The sequence below is a fragment of the Cygnus olor genome, chromosome Z (assembly GCF_009769625.2).
Source record: "Cygnus olor isolate bCygOlo1 chromosome Z, bCygOlo1.pri.v2, whole genome shotgun sequence".
Lineage (NCBI taxonomy): Eukaryota > Metazoa > Chordata > Aves > Anseriformes > Anatidae > Cygnus > Cygnus olor.
Genome location: NC_049198.1, coordinates 10,121,438 through 10,146,569, shown reverse-complemented (window position 1 = coordinate 10,146,569; position 25,132 = coordinate 10,121,438). Strand labels below are relative to the sequence as shown.

The 25,132-nt window shown below is 56.1% G+C and overlaps 2 protein-coding genes across 3 annotated transcripts; both read left to right on the top strand.

Moving 5' to 3' along the window:
- Positions 1-271: 271 nt before the first annotated feature.
- On the top strand, positions 272-14,450 carry PIGO (phosphatidylinositol glycan anchor biosynthesis class O). 2 transcript variants are annotated; one of them, XM_040540245.1, is made up of 11 exons: positions 272-356; positions 869-1,362; positions 2,740-2,883; positions 4,081-4,204; positions 5,214-5,373; positions 5,849-6,022; positions 6,952-8,524; positions 9,006-9,209; positions 9,520-9,722; positions 10,481-10,551; positions 11,130-14,450. In XM_040540245.1, exons 2-11 carry the CDS (start codon positions 870-872, stop codon positions 11,248-11,250), a joined length of 3,267 nt encoding a protein of 1,088 aa, XP_040396179.1. In that variant the 5' UTR covers positions 272-356; position 869; the 3' UTR covers positions 11,251-14,450. The 2 variants fall into 2 exon arrangements, with proteins under 2 accessions (XP_040396179.1, XP_040396180.1); XM_040540246.1 differs by lacking the exons at positions 10,481-10,551; positions 11,130-14,450 and having other exon boundaries at positions 9,516-9,702.
- A 1,060-nt stretch (positions 14,451-15,510) lies between these two features.
- FANCG (FA complementation group G) lies at positions 15,511-24,610 on the top strand. Its single transcript, XM_040540248.1, has 14 exons — positions 15,511-15,669; positions 15,755-15,842; positions 16,955-17,086; positions 17,715-17,908; positions 18,822-18,975; positions 19,932-20,062; positions 20,531-20,677; positions 21,453-21,613; positions 21,859-21,925; positions 22,384-22,724; positions 22,869-22,924; positions 23,454-23,591; positions 23,972-24,104; positions 24,333-24,610. The coding sequence occupies exons 1-14, from the start codon at positions 15,583-15,585 to the stop codon at positions 24,448-24,450; spliced, it is 1,947 nt and encodes a 648-aa protein (XP_040396182.1). The 5' UTR covers positions 15,511-15,582; the 3' UTR covers positions 24,451-24,610.
- Positions 24,611-25,132: the final 522 nt, after the last annotated feature.

Here is a 25,132-nt window from a genome sequence, read left to right as displayed (position 1 = left end):
GGAGAGCAGCACAGGAGTGTGTCGGGGACCCGAGCCGTGCATGCTGCGGAGGACAAACCTCCCAGGAGCCCTGCGACCCCAAGGGACTGCTTCGGGGCTGAGGCAGGGGTCGGGCGGCGGGGATTTTCCCCTAGCCCCGCCGGTGGCGCTGAATTAACTAACGAAGCCCCCGCTCTGGCTGAGCTTGAGGGAGGGTCTCGGCTCCCTTAAAAAAAAAAAAAAAGAGGCTTTTTGGAGGACTCCGCTCTGGGGAACGGCTCCCGGCCGCCGGGGGCCGCTGTCGCCTCCGCCTCGCCTCGCCTCGCCGCCGCTGGGCGCTTCCGAGGGTGGCGGAGGCCGGGCCGCGGAGGCCGCAGGTGAGCGAGGCCGGGGGGCGCCGGGGGCGGGGGGCTCCGGGGCTGTGAGGAGGGTGGGGAAGGGACCGGAGCGGTGGGGGAGGGACGCGGGGGGATTTTGGGGAGAGGTTGGGGGGCGGCGGGGTGGCTTGAGGGGGGAGTGGGGGCACGGGGTAAGGGGCGCTGGGGGGTGAGAGGTGGCAGGGGGGCGGTGGGGGGAGCGGTGTTTGGTGGTAGGGGTTTGGGGGTGTCAGGGGGGTTTGGGGGTGCGGAGAGGGTTTGGGAGAGCGGGGAAGGGGGCAGGGGGTAGGCAGCAGGCTGGGAGAGTCAGGGGGTGGTGGAGGGGAGTTGGGGTACCGGGGGGTGGCTGGGGGTGGCAGGGGGTGGTGGCAGCACAAGGGGCATTGCCCCGGGTTCGTGCAGGGGGAGGTTTGTAGGGACAGTGGGGTGCAAGGGGTGGGTGCTGGCAGGGTGGCTGTCACCTGGCCCCGGCAGAGCCGTAGGGGACTGAGTTTACCCGTTCTTCCCCGCAGGATGCAGCGGTGGCCAGTGCTGCTCTTCCTGGCCTGGGTCTGCTTTCTCTTTTTTGCTGGTATCGGGCTCTTTATGAGCGGTTTCCTGCTCACCCGGATCGAGCTCGCCAACAGCAGTTCCTGCTCAGACCCGCTTGTGCCACCGCCGTGGGACAAGCAGAGCCTCCCGCCAGGCTCCTGCTGGGTGCCCCGGCGCTTTCCCAAGGCCGTGCTGGTCATCATCGATGCCCTCCGTTTCGAGTTCGCCAGGTTTAACCCAGCCAAGGTCAGCCTGCTGCCCTACGAGAACAAGCTGAGTTTCCTGCACCACCTGGCCAGCTCCCAGCCCCGCCATGCCCGCCTCTACCGCTTCCGAGCTGATCCCCCCACCGCCACCATGCAGCGCATCAAGGGGCTCACCACCGGCTCGCTGCCCACGTTCATCGACGTGGGCAGCAACTTTGCCACCTACGCGATCCAGGAGGACAACCTGCTGGCACAGCTGGGGCAGAACGGTACGTGTGGTGTCCAGCCGGGAGGGGGAACATGGAAAACGATGGTCAGGACCTTTATTCTTCTCTCTCCTTGGTGAGGGAGCTGTTTACCACACCTCTACCCATCAGCTAATTTTTTCACCCTTGCCCAGATGTCAGTTGTCTCGGCCAGAGCTGTCATGCAGGCTGGATTTCTCTGGCATGAACTGAGAGTAGGAAGCAAATGGGAACATGGCTGGGATTTCTACAAAGATGGTGAGAAAGCCCGTGAAGGTGGCTGTAGAGGCAGTGACTGTCACAAGGTCACCACCAGGAGTGGCTGTGAGAAGCCAAGGGCGTTGCCAGAGGGTTGTGTTTGCAGTCGGGTGATAGGTCTGATAGAGGCAGAGCTGGGGAGAGGTATGTCGTGGGGTGTCACACAGGGTGCCTGCGGCTGTCACCGCGTTTTCTTTGTAGTTTGGTGCTGCCTGGGTGTGCTGTAAAGAGCTTGTTAGGGTGGGATGATGGAGTGGAGAGAGAGAACTGGGCCTGGTTAGCCTGGAAAAGAGAAGACTGAGGAGAGACCTCATCAATGTGTATAAATATCTGAGGGGAGGGTGTTGAGAGGATGGAGCCTGTCTCTTTTCAGTTGTGCCCAGCGACAGCATGAGGGGCAACGGGCACAAACTGAAGCACAGGAGGTTCCCTTTGAATATGAGAGGGCATTCCTTTACTGTGAGGGTGACCGAGCACTTGAACAGGTTGCCCAGAGAGGTTGTGGAGTCTCCTTCTCTGGAGATATTCTAAGAAATGTGCCTGGATGCCATCCTGCACAGTGTGCTCTGGGTGATCCTGCTCGGCAGGGGGTTGGACTGGGTGATCTTCAGAGGTCCCTTCCAACCTCAGCCATTCTGTGATTGTGTCACCCAGAGATTTCCTTCTAGGGCTCAGTGCAGCACGGATGTTAGTCATGCCTGTGCCTGGGGTGAGGCAGCAGCGCTGGGCTGTCAGCTTCCCTGTGCATGAGAAAGGTGGGCAGGTGCAGTAAATCATCAGAGGCCAAAAATGCCAGTAGACCCTGTGCAGGGTTATGGTTCCTGCTCCCATGCTGGAGAGGCTCTGTGAAAAAATCAAGGGCTGGCTGGTGGCAGACGGGACGGGGATGGGCAGAGTGAGGGCGATGGAAAGTTGCCGTGCTTTTGCCTTCTCTTTTCTGCATACGAAGCCTCATCACATCACTCTCAAGTTTCAGGTCTGAGCCCAGAATTATAATTTTAGGTCACTTTTGAGTGTGGGTTGGAGAGGAGCCAGTGCTCCAGAGCCTGACCTGGATCTGCCCGGGCTCTTTTCACTAACGTGGGTAATGGCATGACTCAGGTGTGCTCCCTGCTCCCATTAATTCCTTTCTTTCTGCCTCAGGAAGAAGAGTGGTCTTCATGGGTGATGACACTTGGGAAGGACTCTTCCCAAAGAAGTTTTTCCGCTCTTATTTCTTCCCTTCTTTCAACGTGAAGGATCTTCACACTGTGGACAATGGGATCCTGCAGCATCTCTGTCCAACTGGTAAGCATCTCTTCCTCCGGGGCTTGGTAACCGTTTATCTTATGCAGGGGTCCTGCTGCAAGTTTGGGGTAGGACTGTGGAATTTTATTCTATTCCAGAGTGGTGCTGGGCAGTCTCACCCATTATTGTCTGCTGCCTAGGGATTACAGTGCTCTTGCTGGATTTCCACAGATAAACCAGCTTTCAGGGCCTGTAACTGCTTCTCTAAATACTTTTCCTCTGTCTGGGAAAGAGCAGAGATTGGTAGGACTGGGGTACAGTTTAAAGCTATCCTAGAAGTACACTGGCAGGATGGAGCAGGAGGACCAGCTCTCTTCTCACATGTAATTTTGGTACATGGCTACCTGAGCAGTGCCCTAGGACATACCCAGTAGTGCAGCTATGCAGTGGGAGGCTGGGGCACAGCGCTGCGCTCAGCAGAATTTCAGTGTTGATATCCCAGTCTTGGGGAGAAGGTGAAGTGTGAGACTGATCTGTGAATTTTGTGAGATTTCAGACTCCTCTCTGAGCACGTGGGACTAGGGGAAATATTCCTTGCTCTATCTGTGCATATGTCTAGGTACATCAAAGTTGCAGCGTTCTTTTACGGGGAAGGTGGGGAATTTGCCCCAGCAATGGGTGCTGCCTTGTAGGAGAGATGCAGTTTGTCACTGAGCTGCAAGCTTGTTGGTTTTCATGTGTGAAGACTCCAGAGCAGAGGAGAGGGGCTGGGGTGACTTTATACCTAGGGACAGCAGTGGTGTGGCAGGCCCATGTCCCAGGTGAGACACAGCAAGGCATGTTGATGAGTCTGACCTGAAATACCTCCAGGGAAGGACTGTATTTCTGCATTCTCCTTTTCCTGAGCCTCCCCTTAGTTTAGCTCAGTTTATGTCAATTTGAGTTAAGGGTATTTCAAGATGACTTGGGTGACATTGGGCCATTCCTCTCCTGAGGGGTGTTGAATGAAAAATATGGATATTGGGGCACTTGCCAGGTGTTGGACTCCCCACAGCATGGCATCAAGGTGCAGAGGTCAAGAGTGTGCCTCTGTTAAAACTTTAACCGATCTGCTTGAAAGATGGAAGTGAAGATGGCAGGAGGGGAAGAATCAGCAGTTTTGAGAGGTAGCCAGACAGCCCTGGCAAAGGGATCCGGGAGGAGAACACATTCCCAAATCCTTGGCTGTTATGTGACAAGGCTTCTCTTTTTCTGCAGTGGACAGTGGTGAGTGGGACTTGCTGATTGCTCACTTCCTTGGTGTGGACCACTGTGGGCACAAACATGGACCTGACCATCCTGAAATGGCTAAGAAGCTCACCCAGATGAATGAGATGCTCAGGTGATTACCGCAGTGGTGGGGATTGCCAGCTGGCTCCTGCTTTCAGCCACTTTGGTGAGATCTTCCCAAGGCGTTTATGGATGGAGAGGCCAAGAGGGAACGTTTACTGTGCCTGTTACCACAGAAAATGTCTGTGACCGCCAGCAGCAGCTAAAACCCCAGCTGTGGGACAGTCTCAGTTGTGTAGACATACATTTGTGAGGGAATGGCAAAGAACAAGGTTTGGTTTTGAAGCCGAGGTTGTCTTCAGATCTTGGAGCCTTGGTTCTCAACCAAACCATCCGGTGGTGGTGCACGTGGAGTACAGCTGAGCCTCACTTCCTGCATCTCTAAAATAGAGATTGTCACACTGAAGCTTGGCTAATATTTGAAAAGCGTTTGGAGAACCCTGGCTGGGGAATGCTGCATTTACTGTGCAGGCTTGTGAGTTGTGCCTTTGTGTCAGAGGGCAGAATGGAATCCAGAAGTTCTGATCACACAGCGCAAAATGCTGTGGTTTTTGGCTCTGGATTGATTTCATTTTTGCTGCTGGAAGGAGGGAGTAACCTGCTTTTCTGCATGTGAGAATGCAGCATACATCGTGTCATACTTCTTGCATCCTTCAGGGACAAATCCCCTCTTTCTTCCTTAAAAGTAGGAGATTGCTCACGCAATGTGACAACAATAGACAAGTCCCTAATAGGATCAGCCTGAAATTTGTTCCTACTGGGAATGTTCCTTCTGAATCGTACTTTTTCAGAGGTCCGTTAAGGCCTTAAGGAACCAGGCACTGTTCACAGGGGTTTTAGGCAACATTGGCCCACTCTGTCTCAGGGCTCTGAGTTTTCAGTTCATTTTTGAAGCATCCATTACCCTCGTCCCTGGTTTAGTTGTTAGAGCTTTGTGTCAGCACTTAGTTTTGCTCAGGTCCTTTTGTGGGCTTCACCTCTGTTGTGCAGGCAGGCTCTGTGGGGACATGTTGTCTCCCACCTGTGCTTCTAAAGGTTGACCTTCCGTATCGTGGTGCCAGGTCCTTGGTGGAACATCTGGGGAATGACACCCTTCTTCTGGTGGCTGGGGACCATGGCATGACAGAGACTGGAGACCACGGTGGTGACAGCGAGAAGGAAGTGAATGCAGCACTGTTTGTGTACAGCAAAACACCCCTGTTTGGCACTGACCCTCCTGAGGTGAGAAGCAGCTGATCCATAGCTGCCACTGCCTGAGGTGGCATCCAGGGGGAAAACTGCATCGTGGGGTACAGAGGGTAACAGTACAGAGGGTTACAGCTCGATCAGGGTTGTTTGGATTGAGAGGGCTGGGGAGTCTGTCACCTTCCTGAGCAAGTGGAAATGTGGAGCCAGTGTTTGGGACCCAGTCACAGACCCTCAGAGGGATTCAGGCCCCTCCAGTTGTGAGGAGCGTTTGAGTGAGGCCTGATGAGCTGTCAGATAGACAGAACCAGACCATAGGACCTGCAGGCATCCTCCCTCATCTATTCTCAACACGGCTGAGCTTCCCATGCTTTAACCCCTCCTGTCTTCCACAGCCTCTTCTCTCGGCAGGGATGCCTTCCCCTCTCCCAGGGATGCGTCCCCTCTCCCAGGTGAAAGTCCACGTTGCTGTGTCCTTGCCAAAAGTCTCATTCCTCCCCTGTCTCTCCAGGAGCCCGAGGCCGTTCCCCAGGTGAACCTGGTGCCCACTGTGGCCCTGCTGCTGGGGGTGCCCATCCCCTACAGTAACATCGGGGAGGTGATGGCTGAGCTGTTCTCCGGGGACGGCGATGCTGTGTCTGCAGCCTTGCAGCAGCTCTCCGTCTATCACGTCAACGCCAAGCAGGTACAGGCACAGCCTTCTGAGCTGTTTTTCTCTTGCATGGTGACAGCAGGGGGAGACTTGCTGATAGCCCTGGGGTAGTAACGGGGGTTAGTTGTGCAGTCCCGGCTCCTGGACACGTGGGGAATTTGCTGCACACAGCTTCTTGTGTGGGAGCTGCTCTCAGCCTGCTGGAGAAGATACGATTGCTGATGGGAAGGCAGAAGTGTTTGGTGTCTGCAGTGTTTGCGGAGGAGCAGGGTGCTTCGTCATTTAAAGATGACAGTGTAATTTACTGTCCATTAATCACTGAGAATATTCATCATTGTCTGCGAGGAGTTAGCCTCATCCAGTACTGTCTATTTAAATATTTGCACTTAGTTGTCTGAGGAGGTTTCTGGCTTGATCACGTTGGTTTTTAAGAAGCGTTGGCTTACCAGGGAGGTCGTGAAAGCCTGGGGGAGAGCTAGTGCGAACGTTTGCCATTTGTGGGCAGGGGCAGGCTGATTCTGCCTGCACTCTGAGGCGACTGGAAGCCATGTGAATGTGTTTTTGGGATTGAGCTGATCTACACTGCTGAGCAGCTTGATGTTTGCACAGGTGCCCTGCCCTGCTAATGCCCTCTTAAGGCTTTTCTTAAAACTTTGGGATTACAGCTGGCTCTGTTCCTGTGGTCTTGAAGTAAGAGGCAGAAGGAGCTCTCCTTAGCCTGTGGTACAATGCATTAATGTACCTGTACTCAAAAAGAGAGAACAGTTTGTTCTGATCCACTACAAGCTATTTAATTTGAAGTTTATCCTCAGGAGAAAAAAAAAAAAAAAGGGAAGGTGAAAGTGTGAAAGTCGACATTGGGCTCAGAATAATTCCATTCTGAAGGGGTTGTGTGAGGAAGGTGATGGTGAATCCCTTTCCCAGTGCTGCTTTCTGACCCTGTGTGCTCTCTCCTGCTACAGGTGGATCGCTTCCTGCGCTCCTACTCGCTCGTGGCTCAGGACCTGCCAGCAGAGCAGCTCCAGCGCCTGCAGGAGCTCTTCTCCAGCGCCGTGGAGGAGCACACTCAGCTCTTGGCCCAGGTGCAGGGGGCGACGCTGACACCTCCAGAGATGGAGTCCAGGCTCAGAAGCCTCATCAGTCGCTTCCAGCTCTATCTGCGGGAGGCACGGGCTGTGTGCACCCAGTCCTGGGCCCGCTTCCATCCCCTGCGTATGGTGGGGGGCTGTGCCCTCATTGCTGCTTCCTGCTTGCTCTGCTACGTGGCCTCAGAGCTGGCCGCAGTGTCAGACTCTTTCTATCGCAGCTGCCTCCTTTACCCATTGCTTTGGGGCCTGGTGGTGGCTGTTCTGCTAGGTCTCGCCTGCACGTTCACCCAGGAGGGGCTGGATCTCCTCCTGCTGTCGTCTTGTGCAGCCGCAGCTTCTCAGCTGAGCTTTTTCTGGCACTGGTGGGGCCGACATCCCAAACGAGCCCGTTTGGTGGGCAGCCAGCCACCCTTGGCCAGCATTGGCCCGAGGCAGAGGCTGCGAGCGTGGCTGGTACTGGCCTTCCCCATGGGCATTCTCCTTTTCCGCTGTGGAGCTATGTTTTCCGATAGCTTTGTGGTGGCTGAGGCCCGGGTGGCCCCATTCCTGCTGGCCTCACTGGTGACGTTGCTGGTGGGGAAGCTCCACTGGGACGGTCGCCTGACTGTGCCAGAAGGCCCCAAGCAGCAGCTCCTTGGCTTTTCCTCTTACCGGAAAGAGAGCTGGTACCTGCTGTGCCTCGTGGCCGTGCTTCTGGTCTGCGTGCGCCTCTCCGGTTTCTTCCACCAGTGCCGTGAAGAAATCCCTCAGTGCCGGCCCTCTGTTTTCCTTGCGCCTCTTGCCAGCCTGAGAAACACACGGGCCAAGAACCTCTTCTACCTCCTGTGCGTGGCCTTGCTGGCCGGGATGGTGTATGCAGTGCGGAGCTGGCTGCGACACTACGGCAACCTGAACAGCTCGGACCCCCTCGTGCTCTTTGTGCGCTGGGGTTTCCCACTGGTGGTCCTCTGCATTGCCTGCTACTGGGCCGTTGCCTCCAGCGCCGAGGACTCTCTCGGCAAGCTGCAGGAGCTGGTGCAGGTGGCAGTCGTCGCCTTTCCCTGGGCCGTCTACGGGTTGACGTCCGTGGGGTTGCTGCTCCTGCTGTGCCATCCCATGACGGTGTTTGCAAAGGACACGCGGGAGTCGGCAGGATCCATCGTCACTCCCTACCAGGGTGTTCCCAGCTCCGAAGTCAACTTCCTCCACGTCATACCTCAGATCTACAGGAGGATGCAGGAGTCTCAGAAGAATCGCCTGGAGCGGGGCGGCTGCAGGGCCACGGTCGCAGCGTATGGGCTGGGCAGCGTGTACTCGGCGGCCCTAGTCATAGCACTCACCCTGCTGGGCTTCCTCTTGATGCTCCTGCACAGCGAGCGGCTGAGTCTCGCCTTCCTGCTCCTCTTCCTGGAGGCCTTTGTGCTGCTGCACATCCACGCGCGTGCCAGAAGCCTCGCAGGAGACACTGGTGAGTTGGGGCTCGGTGGAGTGTCCTTTGGATGTGCACCCTGAGCCCCATCTGCAGCAGCCTTGTCCTAATTCTGGTGGGAGAGGTGGGGCCCTGTCTCCACTCCTGGGGAACGGCAGTGCACTGATCCTCCTTGGAGGATCCTCCTGGTTTCTTTTAGACTGCTTAAATCCTGTATTAGAAGAGAAGTGGGAGGCAATCTGGGAGAAGGAGGCAATCCTACCCCCATCCCTTCTCACCAGAGTGTGAGCAGCCACCAAGCCCATTGCCACTGACAGAGTCCAGGAGCAGGGTGGGCAGCAGAGGGAATGCCTGGCCACTCACCGTGTCCTGTGCTAGCAGTCTGACTAGTTTCTGTGTCTCAGAAGAGTGTGTGGGAAGGGAACCTGGAAGAAAACCTAGTAGGCTTCTTTGGATCGTCTTGTTCCTTGATGCTGATCTCTCTCCGCCCCCCCAACCTCTCTTCTCCTCTTTCTCTCAGAGTCTTTTTCAGTGCCCTGGTTTGCAGTCATCTCCTGGCTCCTTGCTGCTTCCCAGTTCTTCTATTCCACGGGCCACCAGCCCATCTTCCCAGCCATCCACTGGAATGCAGCCTTCGTGGGCTTCCACCTCGACCACAGCACGAACCTCCTTCCTGCTGTGCTGGTGGGCGCCAACACGTTTGCCTCCCATATCCTCTTCGCAGGTAAATCAATTTCTTCCTGGGCCGTTGAGCCTGAGCAGGCATGGCTCACTGCTTTGCCTTGTCTGGAGGCCTGCAGGCTGAGCGCGAGGTGATGAAGGCTCCGGCACCAGCTGAACAGCAGCATCCTCACTGTCCCCTTCTGGGGCCACAGAGCTGCCCGTGGCCTGCAGCCTCCATGCAGTTGTGCCTGACCAGCAAGCTGGAGCTGGGGTATATGCGTCCTGCACGTCCAGGGCATGACGGCAGAGCCTAGACTGCTCCTCATCTCCTGGGCTCCCGGTAACTTCATGTGCCTTTGTCCTTGAGGTAGTTGGCTGCCCTCTGCTCCTGCTTTGGCCCTTTGTGTGTGAGATGCCCAGCTCACAGAAGAAGAAACCCAAGAAGGAGCCCCAGGAGGAGCTGCAAGAGGTGGAGGAGCACATGATGGAGATGAGGCTGCGGGAATCCCCGGAGAAGTTCTCTGCTGCTTTGCTGCAGCTGGGGCTGAAATACCTCTTTGTCCTCGGGACACAGGTATGGGCTGAGGCGGGGTGGCTGTCCGAGAGGAAAACAGTGTGCTGTGAGAATCATGGGGCACCCTGACATGAGAAGGGGCTCAGCCAGGGCAGAGACAGACCCAGGGGTGATACACCTGGTTGCAGGTGGAAGAGGAGATGCACAGTTCCTCTTCTTAACCATGCAGTTTGCCTTTTGCTTTGGGAAGGGCTCCAACATGGAAGCAGAAGTGCGGATTAGGCTGCTTTTCATTTCCATCTGCCCAGAGTAGGAACATCTGTTCAGAAACTGCAGGGTTGTAGTCCTGCTCCCCCTCATCCTGATCATGCATCTCTATTTGCACCAGCTCTGGTTTTCATCTGTTTTCGTGTTGTGGTGATGTAGGGAGCTCAGCATCAGAAATCTAATCCCAGGAAAGAAGTGAGTGGCTTTCTGGGGTTTAGCCTTTCAAATCACTCTCCTGTGTGGTCAGACCAGGGACAGTGCAAGGGAAAGGGCAGGCCCTTGCAGCAGGACAGCAGGAATGTCCCTCTCACCTCCCTGGTGCTGTCCCAGACCAGCCCTTTCCTCAGAGGGCCTGTGTGCACCATGAGCTTTTTGTGTTTCCTGGCTTGAGGACACAAAGGAAGGGAATCCTTTGGGTTGCTTATTTCTGATGTGTGCCATACCAGCCCATCAGGTGTGCACGGTCTAGTACCACCTTCAGATGTGAATGTACTGCCCAGGAGGTCTCTCCAGAGTCACTTGTAACTTGTTTTTCCTGGTCTCCCCCACAGCTTCTGGCCTGTGTTTGTGCAGCTATGATCCTCAGGAGGCACCTCATGGTCTGGAAAGTCTTTGCCCCAAAGTAAGTCCCAGGAGTTGCTCCGATGCTGGGTGAGGGCTCATATCTCTGACATCTTGGCTAGAGTTCACAGCCAGTAATGCTGGAAGTGACAATATGATTCATCTTTCATGACTTTTTACCTAGTAGGGGCTGTAGGAGTGTCCCTGACTAATTCTTGTTTCAAGTTCAGAAGGTGGATTCAAGCTAGAGCGTTAAAGTTTCTCCTTATGTTGATTTCCAAGGACACTCAGAGCCCACCTGGAAGCTAGGAATATTCGTGTCAGGGAGGCAAAGGCAGAGGTATCAGAGCACAAATGAGATGCAGACCTTTGGGATAGCAGGCATTTGGTATGTCCTCGGCCTCTGAGGATTTTCATATCCCACTTGGGTGTCTTCCTGAACAGCCTGTAAACTAGTCAGGAGCCAGAGGCATGCTTTACTTCTAGGTTGCAGGCAGCATGCACTGCTGGGGAGTGAGTGTAATTCAGGTTTTAGGATCTGTGATGCTAGCAGCTTCTCACTGTCAGGGAAAACTGTTCGCTGGGGGTGAGCAAAGCATGCTGGCTGTGATATCCTTACCGTGTCTGTTGTGCCTGCAGGTTCCTCTTTGAGTCGCTGGGCTTCGTGGTGAGCAGCATCTGCCTGCTGCTGGGGATCTCCCTGGTGATGCGTGTGGACTGTGCCGTCAGCACCTGGTTCAGCCAGCTTCAGCTCAGGTAGCGGTGGAGATGTGGGGATCCTGACCTGCTCGTCGGCCGAGGCTGTGGTCACCTCCCTGCTTCCCTGGGGCCAGGAGGGATACACCAGCCGCCAGCAACGAGTGCCTGCCGACAGCAGTCGGGGATTATTATCTCCAGCTCCCTGCCTCAGCGACGCACAAAAGGACCGGTGCCAGCTGTTCCCCGCTCGCCGCGATGCTCTGCGGGGAGCGTGTTTCTCAGCGGTTGAGGCTGGAGCTCTTGCTGGGAGTTTGTTAGCAGCAGGAGGAAGCCGAGAAGCAAGAGTCCTGAAGTGCTCCTCTGGGGAAACACCGACAGGAGGTCTTGCTGCTACTTTCCTGACGATTGTCCCCACTGTGCAGCTGGTAGGCTGCAGGGGCCGGCAAGGTGCCTGGAAACGTCACCTTGCCTGAGCAGAGACATTGACTTACTGGAAGGGGATTGCTGAGGAGGGGAGGGAAGGGGAAGGGAGGAAAGGGAAGGCTACAACCCTGCCCTCTTGCTGGGTCCTGCAGCCACCGCTTCTCTCCATATGCTCAGTTTTCACGCTGGAATCAAAGTGCACGTGATTACACACGCAGATGGTTCCTGGGGTCTCAGTGGCAGCTGCTCCACTGTCAGGCCAGTTTGTTTGTCTGTAGTGAGGCTCGTCCCGCCCTGTACTCCTATTCTCCTAGTCTTCCTCAACACTACTAAGGGCAGTGGGGAGCAGGCTTGGCTGTCTTGTACAGCCAGCAGCAGGCTTAGCTTGTTGGGAAGGTGGTAGCAGGGAGAACTGTGTCCACGACTGAGAGGCTCCACTGGTGGTCTTGGCCTGGCAGTGGCCACACAGACTGGGCTGTAGCAGCCAGGGCTCCCCATCTCCTCCTGAGCACATGCCACAGGATGCCAGCAGTTTATTGGGAATGGTTGAGTTGCATCCGGATGTAGAGACAGAACATTTGACTCACCTCTATACTGGGCCTTGTCAGGAGTAAGGGGGAATCTGAAGAAGCTGTCCTAACTGCAGGAGCAGCCTTGGTGCGTGCTGGGAACAGCTGCTTGAAAGCCCTGAGCGTGTGACAACTCCTCTGCAAGGTGGCCTAACCCGCTGGTGTCTGCATACATGCTGGGGGATGTTTATGTCACCTTGATGGGATCCCACGCACTGCAGAGGATGGCGCCTGTGATCCAATAGTTGGTGCTTATCTCCCTCTTAACCTTGCTTTTCTGCATGGGGCTTTGTGCTGCGAGCGAGCTATCTCCTGCCTGCTCTTGACTGCTTGCAATCAGGAGACGTATTTTTGTGTGGGCAGGGGTGGGAGATAGTGACCATGGTGCCTGGCTGCATTCCAGCTAAATTCCCCCTGCACTGCTGATCTGAGCTGGGATTTCTTACTGCCCTGAACCACTGTGTGGCGTTACTTGGTGCTATGAAACCTTTCATCTCTTTCTCCTCTGGAAAGAGCTGGGGACTGCTTGCCTGGGTTTCAAGCTTTGATTTTTGTTCCGGTCCCCGTTGGGTTTTTAACTCATGCATCGTAACTGCCCCTGCTTGAGTTCCTCGCTGCAGACTGCCTGTGTAACTCCCGGGCTCTTCTCCTCTGCCCTGGAGAGTCTTAGGGAAAGTGTCTAGCCGCTTCACTGATCATTTGAGTTCTTGCTAACAGCCCGAAGTGCCCAGCAGCTGTAGAAAATATCCCTTGAGGACAGGTTTAGTTATATTTTGCCTGAGCAGGGTGGTTGATGCTTGCTCACGTGTTAGGGTGCAATTCCAGAGAGGCTTATACTGCTCTGATTTTGGCTTCTGTAGCCTGGCCACCTCCTCACCTGCCTGTGGTCTTCCACCTCAGCCTTGCATCTCCCCTGCCCTGTGGGCCTGTCCTGCTTAATTTCACCTGACAAAACCAGGGACTGTGTTGTAGCTGGCACAACTGCCCTGGCTGCCTCACTGCAACCTGATTGCATGCACAGTGGTGCTGGTACAAGTACAGGGGCAGCAGCATGCAGCTGGGAACTGTGGGGATAGGAAGGGGGCAACCCACAATTAGATGGGCTTTAGCAGTTTCATCCTTGAAATAGTTTTTTGGCTGTGTACTGTGACTCCTTAGTGGCCAAAGGGTTCTCAGGTACCACAGGGGTCATGCTGAGGGTTGAGTGTGCATTTGTGTGGAGAGAAGGGAAGGGATGGAGGTAGCAGCTCCCCAGTGAATTTTCATTTAACATGAGGTTAAGGTGTTGCTAACCCCCAAGGCTGGGGCCCCCATAGGTCTTCTCATAACCTCATAAACTGGTCAGGAGCTTGCTGCCCAAATGTCTGTGTGCTGGCAGAAGTCCTTATGGTCACTAAGGTTGTGACACTGGCCTGTGACACCCCTGCTGCTGCCACCCAAGCCACTGGCCTTTGTTCTCTCCCGCCTTTGGGACTAGGTCCTCTTTCAACAGCTGCCGTCATGCCACCAAGCCTTCCTGTGCCTGTTGTTCATGGTCAGAGCGCTAAGCATCCTCTCCTCAGCTCCCCATCTCCCAAAGATGTGGCCTCTCTGCGGTCCTGCCAGGGCTGGAGGCTCGCAGCCCAGGGAGGCCGCGGCATGGCAGAGGGAACGGAGCTGCAGCTCCCTAAAAACATGCACACATGTCTCACCAGAGACCTACCAGACGGCGTTGAGTCCCCACTGCAGAATATAAGTTCTGACTTTTAAAGACAAAATTAGGGCTTTTTTAGCCATTTCCCGTTTTAATAGATTTGAGCCTGTGACAAAAGCTGAAGCTCCATCGGGGCGCTTCAGACAAATCATTCTGCCTACTCATGCCGCAGTCTCCTTTCCAGAAATACCGTAACCTCATTCCCCGAGTCCTCTCAAAGAGGTCTAAGGATGCACTTCGGCTCACTTCAGCTGGGTTTGCTACTTGTGGTAGTGAAACTGCAAGTACATTGTTGTCACTGTGGCGATGCTGAGGGCAGAGGACTGGCCACTCGTGCTGGCTGTTCTGCCAAGGGAGACTGGCTACTACACCAAAGAATTTAGAGTCAAGAAAAGTTTTCCAAGGGCTGGAGATCCTCTTTCTTTCACTGACATGTTTAGTCTTTACAAGCCTTCCCCAATGGCCCTCAAGCTGATTGTTTGGCTGCTGTTCTTCTGAGTATGTTCAGGATGACAGAGTTAACGTTTGTCCAAGGCTTGATGACCTCGGAATGACAACATGCTGCTGGTGGTGGAACAGACGTGGCTGTGCTTGCTTATTTAAAACCCCAAAAAGTGTACGGTCGAAGGTACTTGCCAAAGTCCAAGCCAGGGAAACCTGGTGGGCTGGGGGAGAAGGCTTTGCCCTGTATCCTCCCCTTCAGGTTGTCACCAGAGCTGGCTGGTTCTCCCCTGGAGCTGAAACACACTGGTGGGAGCTGCGCAGTCCTGCCCCTTCCCTTCCTCCTGGCCACCACCTCCCCAGTTCGGAGCACTCTTTGTGGGATGTCCTGTGGGGATGGATGTCCTTGGGGGTAGGTGGAGAAGAGGGCAGCATTAGAGCAGGCCAGGACTCCATCACGGCACCTGGTCTCTTCTTGGTGGCACAACTTGGAGGCAAACCAGTGCTGGCTGGATGCTCCTGAGCTCTGTTTTTTGGGGTGGAAGTGTACAAAGCTATGTGGGGCAGCCCTGGGAGCAGTTATTCCATGTTTTATTTCTGGTCTGTGTGTCCCTTGGCGAAGTGTGCCATCCTTAGGGGAGAAGTTTCCACCCTACGCCCCTCGAAGCCACTCATTTTGCTCTGTGGTGTGCCCTGCTTGGCAGTGGCTCCCTGTCTGTCTGTGCAGGAGGGGAGCTCTGCCACCATACTTCCTCATCCCTCTTTGGTGGGCTAGACCCAACAGGCAGCGGGGTGAATTTTTGTGTCCAGCTTGTGCTAAGTGGAAAACCAGCGGCTGAAGCCCTCCGCCACAGTGGGGAAAGCGGCTGTGGGGGGGCTCCCCATGCCCTGATGCTTGCAGCATGGGGGCTGTGCTTTGGGGACATCGTGGCTTGGGACGTCTCCGTTCCCTGCAGTCAGTTCCCGTGCCCCTTTCCGCACCCCATCCCCGTCTCTGTCCCTCAGCGCCCGGGGTTTTTTGCCCCACAGAAAGCACCACAGCGCATGGAGCCAGGAAGGCGAAGCTCGCCAGCTGCGAGTTTTGGACCTCCCCAGCCGCCGTTCCCCCCTTCACCGCGCACCCCCAGTCGTTGCCCTGGCAACGGCGGCTTCCCGCCTGCCCCGACGACCAATGGGACGGCGGGGCGGGAGGGCGGCGGCCAATCAGAGGAGGGCGAGAAGGCGGACGCCATGATGCGGAGGCTGTGAGGCGGCGGCGGCGGCGGCCATGAAGCGGCGGCGGGGGACGGCCCCGGAGCCCGGCTGCCTCCGCGCCTGGGCGGCCGAGAGCGAGGCCCTGGCAGGGCGATGGCGGGTGCGGAGCCTCCCTCCCCGCTCCCCCGGGGCTGTTCCCGGGCCGGCTGCGGTGCGAGGGCAGCGGGTGAGTGCGTCCCTTGCAGGCAGCGCGGTGCGCCGGGCCCCGAGGTGCTGAGGCGGCGGCGAGGCAGCAGCGAGGAGCCTTCGGGGAGCTGCTGCTGCGGATGAGGGGTGAGTGGAGGCCCGGCCCTCGGCTTCATGTTGGCTGCGGGCACGAATTGTGTGGGGTGGAAGCGCCGGACCGCAGGGCTGCAAAAGCACAATCATTAAGGTTGGAAAAGACCTCCAAGATCATCTGGTCCAGCCATCCCCCTACCCCCACCGTCACCCGCTAAGCCCTGTCCCTAAGCACCACGTCCAACCTTTCCTTGAACACCCCCAGGGACGGTGACGCCACCACCTCCCTGGGCAACCTGTCCCAGTGCCTGACCGCTCTCTCTGAGAAGAAATGTCTCCTCATTTCCAACCTGAACCTCCCCGGCACTACTCGAGGCCATTCCCTTTGGTCCTATCGCTATTTAGTTGTGAGAAGAGGCCAATCCCGGCTCCCCACACCTTCTTTTCAGGTTGCTTTAGAGAGCCATAAGCCCTGCCCTGAGCCTCCTCTTCTCCAGACTAAACACCCCCAGTGCTCTCAGCCACTCATAGGACTTGTGCTCCAGACTTCACCGGCTTCATAGCCCTCCTCTAGACATGCTCCAGGGCCTCGATGCCCTGGGTGACGCAGCTGGGCTTTGGGGTGCCTGGAAAAGGTGAGCAAGCCTTTCTCTGTGAAGCTGCAGGACTGGGCTTCTTGTCCTCATGTTGCGCTGAGGAGCTGTAACTGGGCCAGGGAGGAATCCTGAGCAGAGAGAGAGATGCTCTAAGGAACAGTTACAGAGCATCGCAGGGGCTGGGTTGTCCTGTGGCGACGCCTGGGAAGACCCAGCACAGGAAACCTTTGCAAGGGGATAGATCTGTGCTGGAAGAGGGTAGGCTGCTGGTGTTCTATTGGAAGTGCTGGAGGGTCTCTGGCCTGGAGGAGTGCAACACTTGGCTAGCAGAGAAATGGATGGCTATATCAGTATTGGTACCTGGAGGGGTGGGTGACATCTGCTGTCACTACAGGAAGTGCAGTCCCCAAGCTCTAAAATCTCATGACAATAACATCAACAAAAAAATCTTGACAGGAAAATTCTGTTGTCACAAAGCAGGATGATAATACATCAGCATGGATGGCTGTAGGGTTTCTTCAAGCCACATCCAAGCAACTCAATTTCTTGTCGGACTGGCTTTGATTACAGGGCTGCCAGCTGCCCTCCCCACCTTGCCTCTGGAGCTCACCGTCCTGTACAACTCCCTGCTCTTTGTTATGGGGACATCTGACCGTGTTGTCGAAGGAGAAGCAGAAGGAATACGCCAGGGGCTCCTCAGGGGTAAGGAGAACAATCTCTGTGCTTTGGTGATGTCCCGCAACTGGCCGGAGGAGGGGGAACTGTGACCGAGGAAGGCTGTGTCTGCCAGGAATGGAGGAGGTGGAGCTGCTTGTGGCTGTGGGTGATGCACAGCTGCATGGCCGTCAGCCTGCTGTGGAAGGGCAGAAAGCTTTAAGGGAAATGAGAGTTTTCAGGGCATAAGGTGCCAAGTCTCTAGCACAGTTGTAGTGTCAGTAGAAAATAAGCGGCTTTGTTAACTATGCTGTGCTGGGTTCAAAGAAAACTTGCTGAAAAAGGCTGCAAGTCGGAGAGGGATCTGCAGTGTTGGCACATGCTTGCTCCTGGGCAAATGTCCTCAGGAGGACTTAACAAAACACAGGTGTCTCCTGTGTGTGCAGTCATTAACTCCACTGTCCGAGAGCTTGGTTCCTGCGCTGCTGCTGTAGCCTGGGCAAACCTGTAACCCCCTCCCATCTCTTATTGCGAGGAGTCTTTGCTTGCTTCATCCTTTCTCTCCCTCTTGGGACGACGTCTGTTACATGGCACTGACCTGCTGCCTTATGGCTGTTTTGTTTCTTGTTTTTCTGTGTTTAGCTTGCTTTTGATTTTCGGCTTCTCTCTCTTCCAGTTCTGGAGGCTTGTGGAAGCTCCGGGCAGGACCTCAGCACAGAGGAGCTGTGGCAGAAGGTGCTGCAGGAGGTGACCGATGAGGAACTGCGGGCCCCCTTGCACCGACTGGGGGCCCTGCAGGCAGCATGGTGGCTGGCCACCAGCCGCCTGCGAAGCGTCACCGGCCTCTTCCAGCTCCTGAGCAGCGCTGAGGTAACTGTGCATGTGTGGGTGCTGTTCCAGTGTATCACCCCTACAGCTCTGGAGCGTGCATTAGTCATCTTCTCTTAGCCTCGGGGGATCCTTAAGCTGGCTGCCCCCCATTATCCTGCTGGTGCTTTGCACCTGTGGATGAGCATGAGCCAGCTCCCTGCCTCTCAGAGGGATGGTGCCCGACCTGTTTCCTGCTGCCAGCAGCCCCGTTTAGCCTGGTGGATGAGAAGCGCTCGTATTTAGCCTTCTTGCTGTCACTGTGAGTTTCCACCTAATCACAGTGTGTGCCCTACCTATATCTGTGCAGACCCAAATAAATACCTGTCAGTTTGCTAAAGAACGCGGCGCTGACATAAATATTGTGTTTGTCATAAATCCCACTCTGCAAAATGTTTCCATAGCGTTTGGAGATCTGAGTGCTTCCCAGTCAGCGTGAGTAATCCTCTGCCTGCCATCCACACAGCCCCACTGCATTCATGGGTCCTGGAATAGCTCCCACGTGCTGCGGCCCTAGGCCTTGGGGTGCCGAGCTGGGTGGCTGGGGCAGGCTGGAAGGGGGCTGCAGGTGGACGTGCAGCCTCTGCAGGGAGCAAAACTGTGGATGGTGGGACAGAGAGGAACCTTTTCTGCTGATTGGGGGGGGCAGGTTATGTGAGGGGTCCCTGTCTTTTCAAATGCCCTCAGGCAGCACCCAGATCTGCCTTGCTGGGCCTCCCTCAAGCTGCACCTCGCTCTGAGGTGGTGGGGTGCTGACTGGGGTCAGGAGTCACACCGAGGAGGTGGTAGGACCTTGCTCCCCAGCACAGAGAGCGCTGTGAAGGGTTTGGTGGGAGTTCTGTTCCCCTGTGCCCTGGGGTCGTTATCTCCCACTCCCTCTCAGCGTTCCCTGCTCTCTCTCTCTGTGTGCTCACAGGAGTCAGGGAGAGCTCCCTGCAGCAGAGGGGAGAACGAGCTCCTTGCTCTCCTCAAGGCATGGAGAGTGCCGGCCGAGGGGGCCTCCACGTCCCTTGTACAGAGCGCTGAGAACTTGAAGGAGACCCTGTGCACTGCAGCAGCCTTCCTGCAAGGTTTGTGGGGACATTCCCGTCCCTGCCACTCCTTCCCCTGGTCTCTTGTCCCAGGGCCCCTTCTCCCTGCTGTTGTCCCCGTTGCTTTTCCCAAGCAAACCAGCCCTTGGGCGTTTCAGGGCTCTTCTGTAGGAAAAGGGCCTGGGCTGAGCCTTTGGGTCTCAGTTTTGCCATTTGGTGTCCAAAGAGCTTCTCTGCTTTTTTTTCCAGCTGAGTCTCTGTGCTGTCACTGGGTGTTCTCTGCACGTCTGTGGCTTTATGTTGGTATCCGGGCCCTGCAGTGATCTTGTAGAAAGTGGAAGCCAGGCAGAAGGCTTCTGAGGATTGTCCTTTTTTGTCTGTCTTCTGGTGCCTGCCTGTTTGCAAACACATTGTTCCTGCTGGATTACAGTGCTGTGGGAGCCACGCAAAGCTGTTGTGCAGCCTTGTAGCCTGGTGTTGCAGCAAGTGATTGATCTCATCTGACCGCTGTGTTCTGTCCTGGCGGAGCTTTTTGCTCACTCGCTGTCCTGCCAACAGCTGCAGGGCCGCCAGCGCTGCCTTGCTGTGTTTGGTCTGACACAGGGCCTTTGTGCACGTAGGGAGAGCAGGAGATGCTGCCCACAGAGCTCTCAGAAGTCTCTAGGGAGGTAGTGGTGCTTCCAGCAGGGAGGTGACAGATCTGAAGGTGTCATAGGCAGGCATCTTGGTATCTGGGCTTGGAAACTGCTATTATTTCTACTGGATGCTTCCACAGTGTGTGTTGTTTTTCTGTCAAACAAAAGATCCCTGTGGCAGCAGGAGGGAAAGGGCACATTGGGGTGCAGTGTGGCCTGAGCCATGGGCCTGGTCCCTTTGTGGGGGGCTGTGGGATCCCCGCAGAAGGGGTAAAGGTGAGGGGGATCTACACGTGCTTGTTCAGGGGCAAGGCTGGGTGGGAAGGGGAGCTGCAGAGCTGAGGTGTCGGTCTGTCCTAGGGCTACAGGAGCTGGAGGCCGGGAATCTCCCTGCTGCCCTCTCCCTTCTCCAGAAGGCCGCAGGAGGATTCTGCTCCAAGAGGGTCCTGGCCCAGATCTACACCTGCCTCGGCTGCTGCGCTCAGCAAATGGTAATGGCCAAACCTCTGCCCTGCTGGCAGGAGAGGGGAAACAGCAGAGAGCTGCACGGGGAGGCTCAGGCTGTCTGCACTGCCTCTGTGTGGTCCTAGGCTGCTGCAAGAAGACGAGGTGTGGAGCAGAAGTTACCCTCGTGGCCCCATTCTCCTTGGGCAGCTGCGAAACCCAGGCAGGGTTTTTGTCTGAGCATAAAGGATCGATGTGAAGAGAGAAGCTCAAAAATCAGTTCCAGGGAGGGAGGGAGGCTAAAGTGCTGCAGCCTAGTGATACGAGTGTGCTGCTTTGTAGCAGTGGGGTGAGTTCTGCGAGGCAGCCTGGCAGTGCAGAGGGGCTGGGAGTCGCTGGGATATCCTGTACGAGCCTGCTGCCCTCGCTTAGGGGGATCGCTGGAGTAGCAGAGCGGAATGGTGAAGGTATCAGCAAGATGTCCTTGAAACTTGCATCTCTTCCCGTCTACCTAGGGCAAGCCTCAGACAGCCCTTCAGCACCTGAAGCGGGCCCTCCAGGTGGATTTCCAGTGCCTTCCTGCCCTGTCCCACGTGGCAGCCGTGTACCAGGAGCTGGGGGAGACGGATGCGGAGCTGCAGGCCCTGGGTCTGCTCTGTGAGGTTTGTCTGCTTCCCGTTCTGCTGCTGCAGGCTAGTTTTTCACCCAGCAGAGCCTGCAGAGCTTCAAGTAGGTTTCTGCCTTCTAGGGGGCTGGTTTACTCTGCTGTTTTTTCAGCAGTGGGCCCGAAGGAGCCCACTTGGTCAGGAATCCCTGCTTGGCACCTGGCTGTGGGATGTAGCAAGACCTCTGAGTCTCAGTTCATGTTCTCAGCGGCTTGGGAGAAGAGGCTGTGCTCTAGTGTCAGAGCGTATCAGTCTTTTAATAAAGGAGCTAGTAAAGAGGCCTTCACAAGGCAGATTGTGACTGTGAGGGCGTGTTCATTAGCCCTAGCAGCCTTGGTCTGTCTGGGAGGAGCAGGTCACAGCAGGAAACACTGAGTTGGCTCTTCAGACATTTGAAATGCGTAACAGACGAACACAGCTGCAGAGAGCGAGCTCTCATTACCGATGGCCCAAAACCTGGTCTAACCAGGTCTGTCGCTGTGATGGGAGGTGCTGTTCCAGGCAGCTCAGAGCACCTTTAGCCCAAAATCTGAGGCGCAGCATCCTCTGGGTGGTCTTGCACATCTCCTGATGCTGTGTCTTTGTGATTCTGATTTGCCCTTCCTTTTTACTGGAAATGGCTGTGCTGTAGTGAGTAAGAGCAGTGTGGTTGTGCTTATGGGGCCCTTCTGCTTGTCTGGGTGCATCTGCAGATGCCAAAAAACAAGTGATTGCAGCTGCTTAGGACTTGAGTGGGATTGTGCTAACCATATTTTCTGTTCCTGTTTCACAGGCTTTGGAAAAATACCCTCCGTCAGCTGCTTCCTCTAGTCCATGTTTTCTAATCCGAACAGAGCTGCTCGTCCACACACCAGTCCTCGCTTCTCTCCTTCGCCGTCGCCAGCCCTCTGAAGTGAAGTACCTGCTGGCACAGCGGTGTCTTCAGGAGGGGAGGTAACAGCTGCCTCTGGACTGCTTGCAACACGCTGCTTGTTTGGGATCTGCGGTCTTTCTCCATGCTTCTGGAAATGGCCCAGTTCAGTGCTGCTGTTATAGGTCTGCTGAAGTCGTGGGGCTTGTAACCAGAGCGAGTACAGTGCGGGGAGCACCTGCAGGCTGGTGATTCAGGTTCAGCCTGGCTGTTGGCACTTCTTGGGCTCACCTTGCTCCTTCCACCACGTGTCCTGTCCCTGTTGCAGGGTGGCTGAAGCGGTGGAACATTACCTGGATTTTCTGGCCGTGCTTCAGGAGGGGCTGCAGCAACAGGCAGGTATCTCGGTGAAGAGTTCCCTTGGGAACTTGGTACGCGAGGTTCAGATCCCCATCCTAAGGCCTGGGCCTGGACTTCGTACTCGGACTCCAGGCTTCAGTGTCTAGTTTGAGATGTGAAGGAGATGAGCAGGGGGTGTGCACCTGTGGCATGTCTGCCTTTGGATTCACACCAGTGACCACTTGCCACTGCTGTCTGGAGAAACAGCTTCCCTTTAAACCGTGGGGAGCAGCTGTTGGCCCGGTTTTGGATGGCCTTCCCTTTAGGAGCAGGGATTTGCCTTCTTGGATGTTGCTGCTTCACAGCTTCTGCCTCCCCCACAGGCTCCAACATCTGTGGGAGTGGGTCTGAGCTTTGCTGGGCAGCAGCTCTGGGTTCCCAGTAAGCGCAGGGTCTTTCTGCTTGGTAGGATGCTCTGCAGCTCTGTCTGAGCACTGCCATCTTTTCTCCCCAGGTTCCCCTTGATGGTGGCTCAGCTCTGCCCAGGATCCCTGAGGCGTTCCTGGAAGCAGCATCTGCCTTGGAGCAGGACGGGAGGCACCGGGATGCCATAACGTTGTGCGAGGAGGTCATCAGCAGGACAACTGACCTGATCCCACGGGCGTTGTTACTAGTTGAGGAGGGGCTGGAGCAGCCAGAGAGCCCCCCACCAGGCACAGGGCTGGCCGGGGGACTCCTGTCCCAGAAGAGGGAGAGTCTGCACTGCCTCACATGGAGAGCAGCTGCCTACCTGCACCAGGGCTGGGCGTGGGTCAAGCTGGGCGAGAACAAGGAGGCCATAACGCAGTTCAGCAGGTGACGAAGTCCCCCTGGAACCCAGCAGGCAGCAATGGCTGGTGTGGGCAGAGCGCAGATCGGTGCGGGGGCTGATGTGACAGCTTGCAGCTGAATTCCCGGCCGGGGCATGGCACTGAAGTTCATCTGTCCTCCCACCTGCAGGTGCCTCAGCGAGCTCTTGCGGTTCCCCCTTTGTGGGCCTGGCGCCGAACCGACAGGTGAGGCTGTCCCCAGCTGTGTGCTCGGCAGTGGTGGGTAAAGGAGCGGGGCTGTGGTCCCACTGCCACCTCTGGCAGGAGACACTTGGCCCGGTGTGGTGAGCTCCGTGCCATGCTGGGCCTCTGAAGGGACGGGTTAGGGTTTGCCCTCAGCTCTGCCTCCTTCCTTGTTAGGTGACATTAAGTGGTTGTCACCTGGAAAGCTTCTCAATATGGGGTTCAAGGGGATAGATTTGCACCAGTTTTTGCGAATAAGCGGCCAAAGGCCAGGCTGCTGCCTGCCGAGGTTGCTGTTGAGCTGTAGGCATGTAACGTACTGAGCTCTCTGTTTTTTGCTCGTTCCCTCTGCTGCCTCCTTGCCTCTCCCAGCCTGGCAGCCTGAAGCTGAGCTCTGCCATGGGATATTCTTGGAGCTGGCAGACAAACAGCCCAAGTAGACGTGTGGCCTGTTTTACCACTACCCTGGGATGTGGGGGCAGTGTTTGGAGGGTGCTGTCTGCAGGTGCGTGCATTCTTCTTTCCGTGACAGGGAATCTCCTGGCAGAAGTGGAGGTTCTCCAGAAGATCAGGTTGCTTTCCCTCATTGGGCGAGGTACGCAGTTCCTGGAGCTGGGGAAGCACAAGGAGGCCTTGCTGGATTTCCAGTACGGCTTGCAGGTCTCGCCAGGTGAGAGGCTTTTTTTGGGGAGGCATAAGCATGTGCTGCATGCAGGGGTGACCCATGGGCACCCGGACCAGCCCCTTCTGCTCAGTGCTCCAGCGGTGCTGAAAAACCGTAGGGATGTGAGCTTTAGCGGGGTCTGCCACGTCTGCTGCTCCCAGCCCTGACCGAGGTTCCCTCCCAGAGCCTCGCACTGGGGCTGCAGACCTGCTTGCAGAGAAAACCCCAGCCCAAGCAGAGGAGTGGCAGGCTGTACTGCAGGGCTGACATCATCTGCCTTGGCTTCTGTCCTGGCTGCCAGCCCAGGGGCTGATTAGAGCCTGTGATGCAGCTGGGAAAGTCCTCCCCCATTTACACCACCTCTCCTCCTCGGACGTGTCTTGCAGGTGACCCAGCTGCTGCCTCTTATCTGGTGCAAGCCCTGTGGAAGCTGAACCGAAAGCAGGAGGCTGCTGCTCACTGGCAGAAGCACTTGGAGAGGCCCACGGGGGAAGATGGGCAGCAGGAAGGGCAGGGAAGGTGTGTCGTGGGGCATTCGGGATGTCAAACAGCTGCAGATGAGAGCTCCAGCAGTGCAGCCTGTGCTTTAAACTGGGGGCGGTTTATCTCAGCATGCCTGCTGGCCTTCAGCTGCAGCTTGAATGTGTCAGGGGAGCTCCCCCCTTGTCTTCTTCAGGAGGGGTGAACTTAGTAGTAGGAACAGGGGAGTACCACAGACCTTGTTGCTGCAACACTCTTCTTTTTCAGGCCCTTCCCCTTGTACCTGGTTTCATGTGTGAAGCAGGCAGCCTTCCCACAGAGGGAATCTCTTGCTAGAAGCATACAGGATTACCTCAGGACCACGAGCCAGGATCCCTTTAGCTAACCCAGCCGGTGTCCTCATCACAAGCCCTGGAGCCTCCCTGCACCAGGATGACATTGGGACTCCTCCAGGACTCAAAACTGCTCTTGGGTGAAGCTGGATTTCCCAAAAGACGGAAACAGAACAGATTCCCTTTTCTAATAAAAGCCTCAGATCTGTTCAATTTATGTAAGTCTTTTTTTTTTCCTGTGCCCTCTTTCCTCCAGCAATTCAGAGCGAACGTTTGCAATGAAGATCATGGCCTTGCTGCCGCCGTGGGCTATGCCCCGGGAGATCGGGGTGGGGATACCCTTGTTGCTTTGAAGCTGGCATCAGCTTGTCACCATCACTCCCTGCTCCAGGGACGTTTTGGGCTCGGGAAGGCTCCCTACCCATGCTGTCCCAGCGTTGGGTGAGCTTTGTCTTCCACAAGCCTAAAGAAAGGGTTGAAAACAACTCTTTGGTGTCCAACACGACGAGGCCCTGACTGTATCGCCTCACTAACTAGGTCGGTGCTGATGAGGCAAGAATTTGGCCTTGACCCACATTGGCTGCAGGGTGAAACTGCGCTCCTGGGAGAGGTTAAATTCAGCGGGGTCCCACTCCTCTGCGCTCAGAGAGGGGAGTCCAGCGGCAGATAGGCCCTGTGGTTGCTCTTCTTCACTCCCCCCCTTACTTCAGCCCTAAAAACAAAGGAGGGCAGGCA

What these genes read in the sequence shown, in the direction of transcription:
- PIGO (XM_040540245.1), top strand. Translation starts at nt 870, where the DNA reads ATGCAGCGGTGGCCAGTGCTGCTCTTCCTGGCCTGGGTCTGCTTTCTC. An exon ending in TTGGCACTGACCCTCCTGAG is followed by an intron (nt 5,374 to 5,848) that starts GTGAGAAGCAGC and finishes CTGTCTCTCCAG; the next exon opens with GAGCCCGAGGCCGTTCCCCA. An exon ending in TGGAAAGTCTTTGCCCCAAA is followed by an intron (nt 10,552 to 11,129) that starts GTAAGTCCCAGG and finishes TTGTGCCTGCAG; the next exon opens with GTTCCTCTTTGAGTCGCTGG.
- FANCG (XM_040540248.1), top strand. Translation starts at nt 15,583, where the DNA reads ATGAAGCGGCGGCGGGGGACGGCCCCGGAGCCCGGCTGCCTCCGCGCC. An exon ending in CCCTGGCAGGGCGATGGCGG is followed by an intron (nt 15,670 to 15,754) that starts GTGCGGAGCCTC and finishes CGTCCCTTGCAG; the next exon opens with GCAGCGCGGTGCGCCGGGCC. An exon ending in GCTGCTGCGCTCAGCAAATG is followed by an intron (nt 20,063 to 20,530) that starts GTAATGGCCAAA and finishes CCGTCTACCTAG; the next exon opens with GGCAAGCCTCAGACAGCCCT.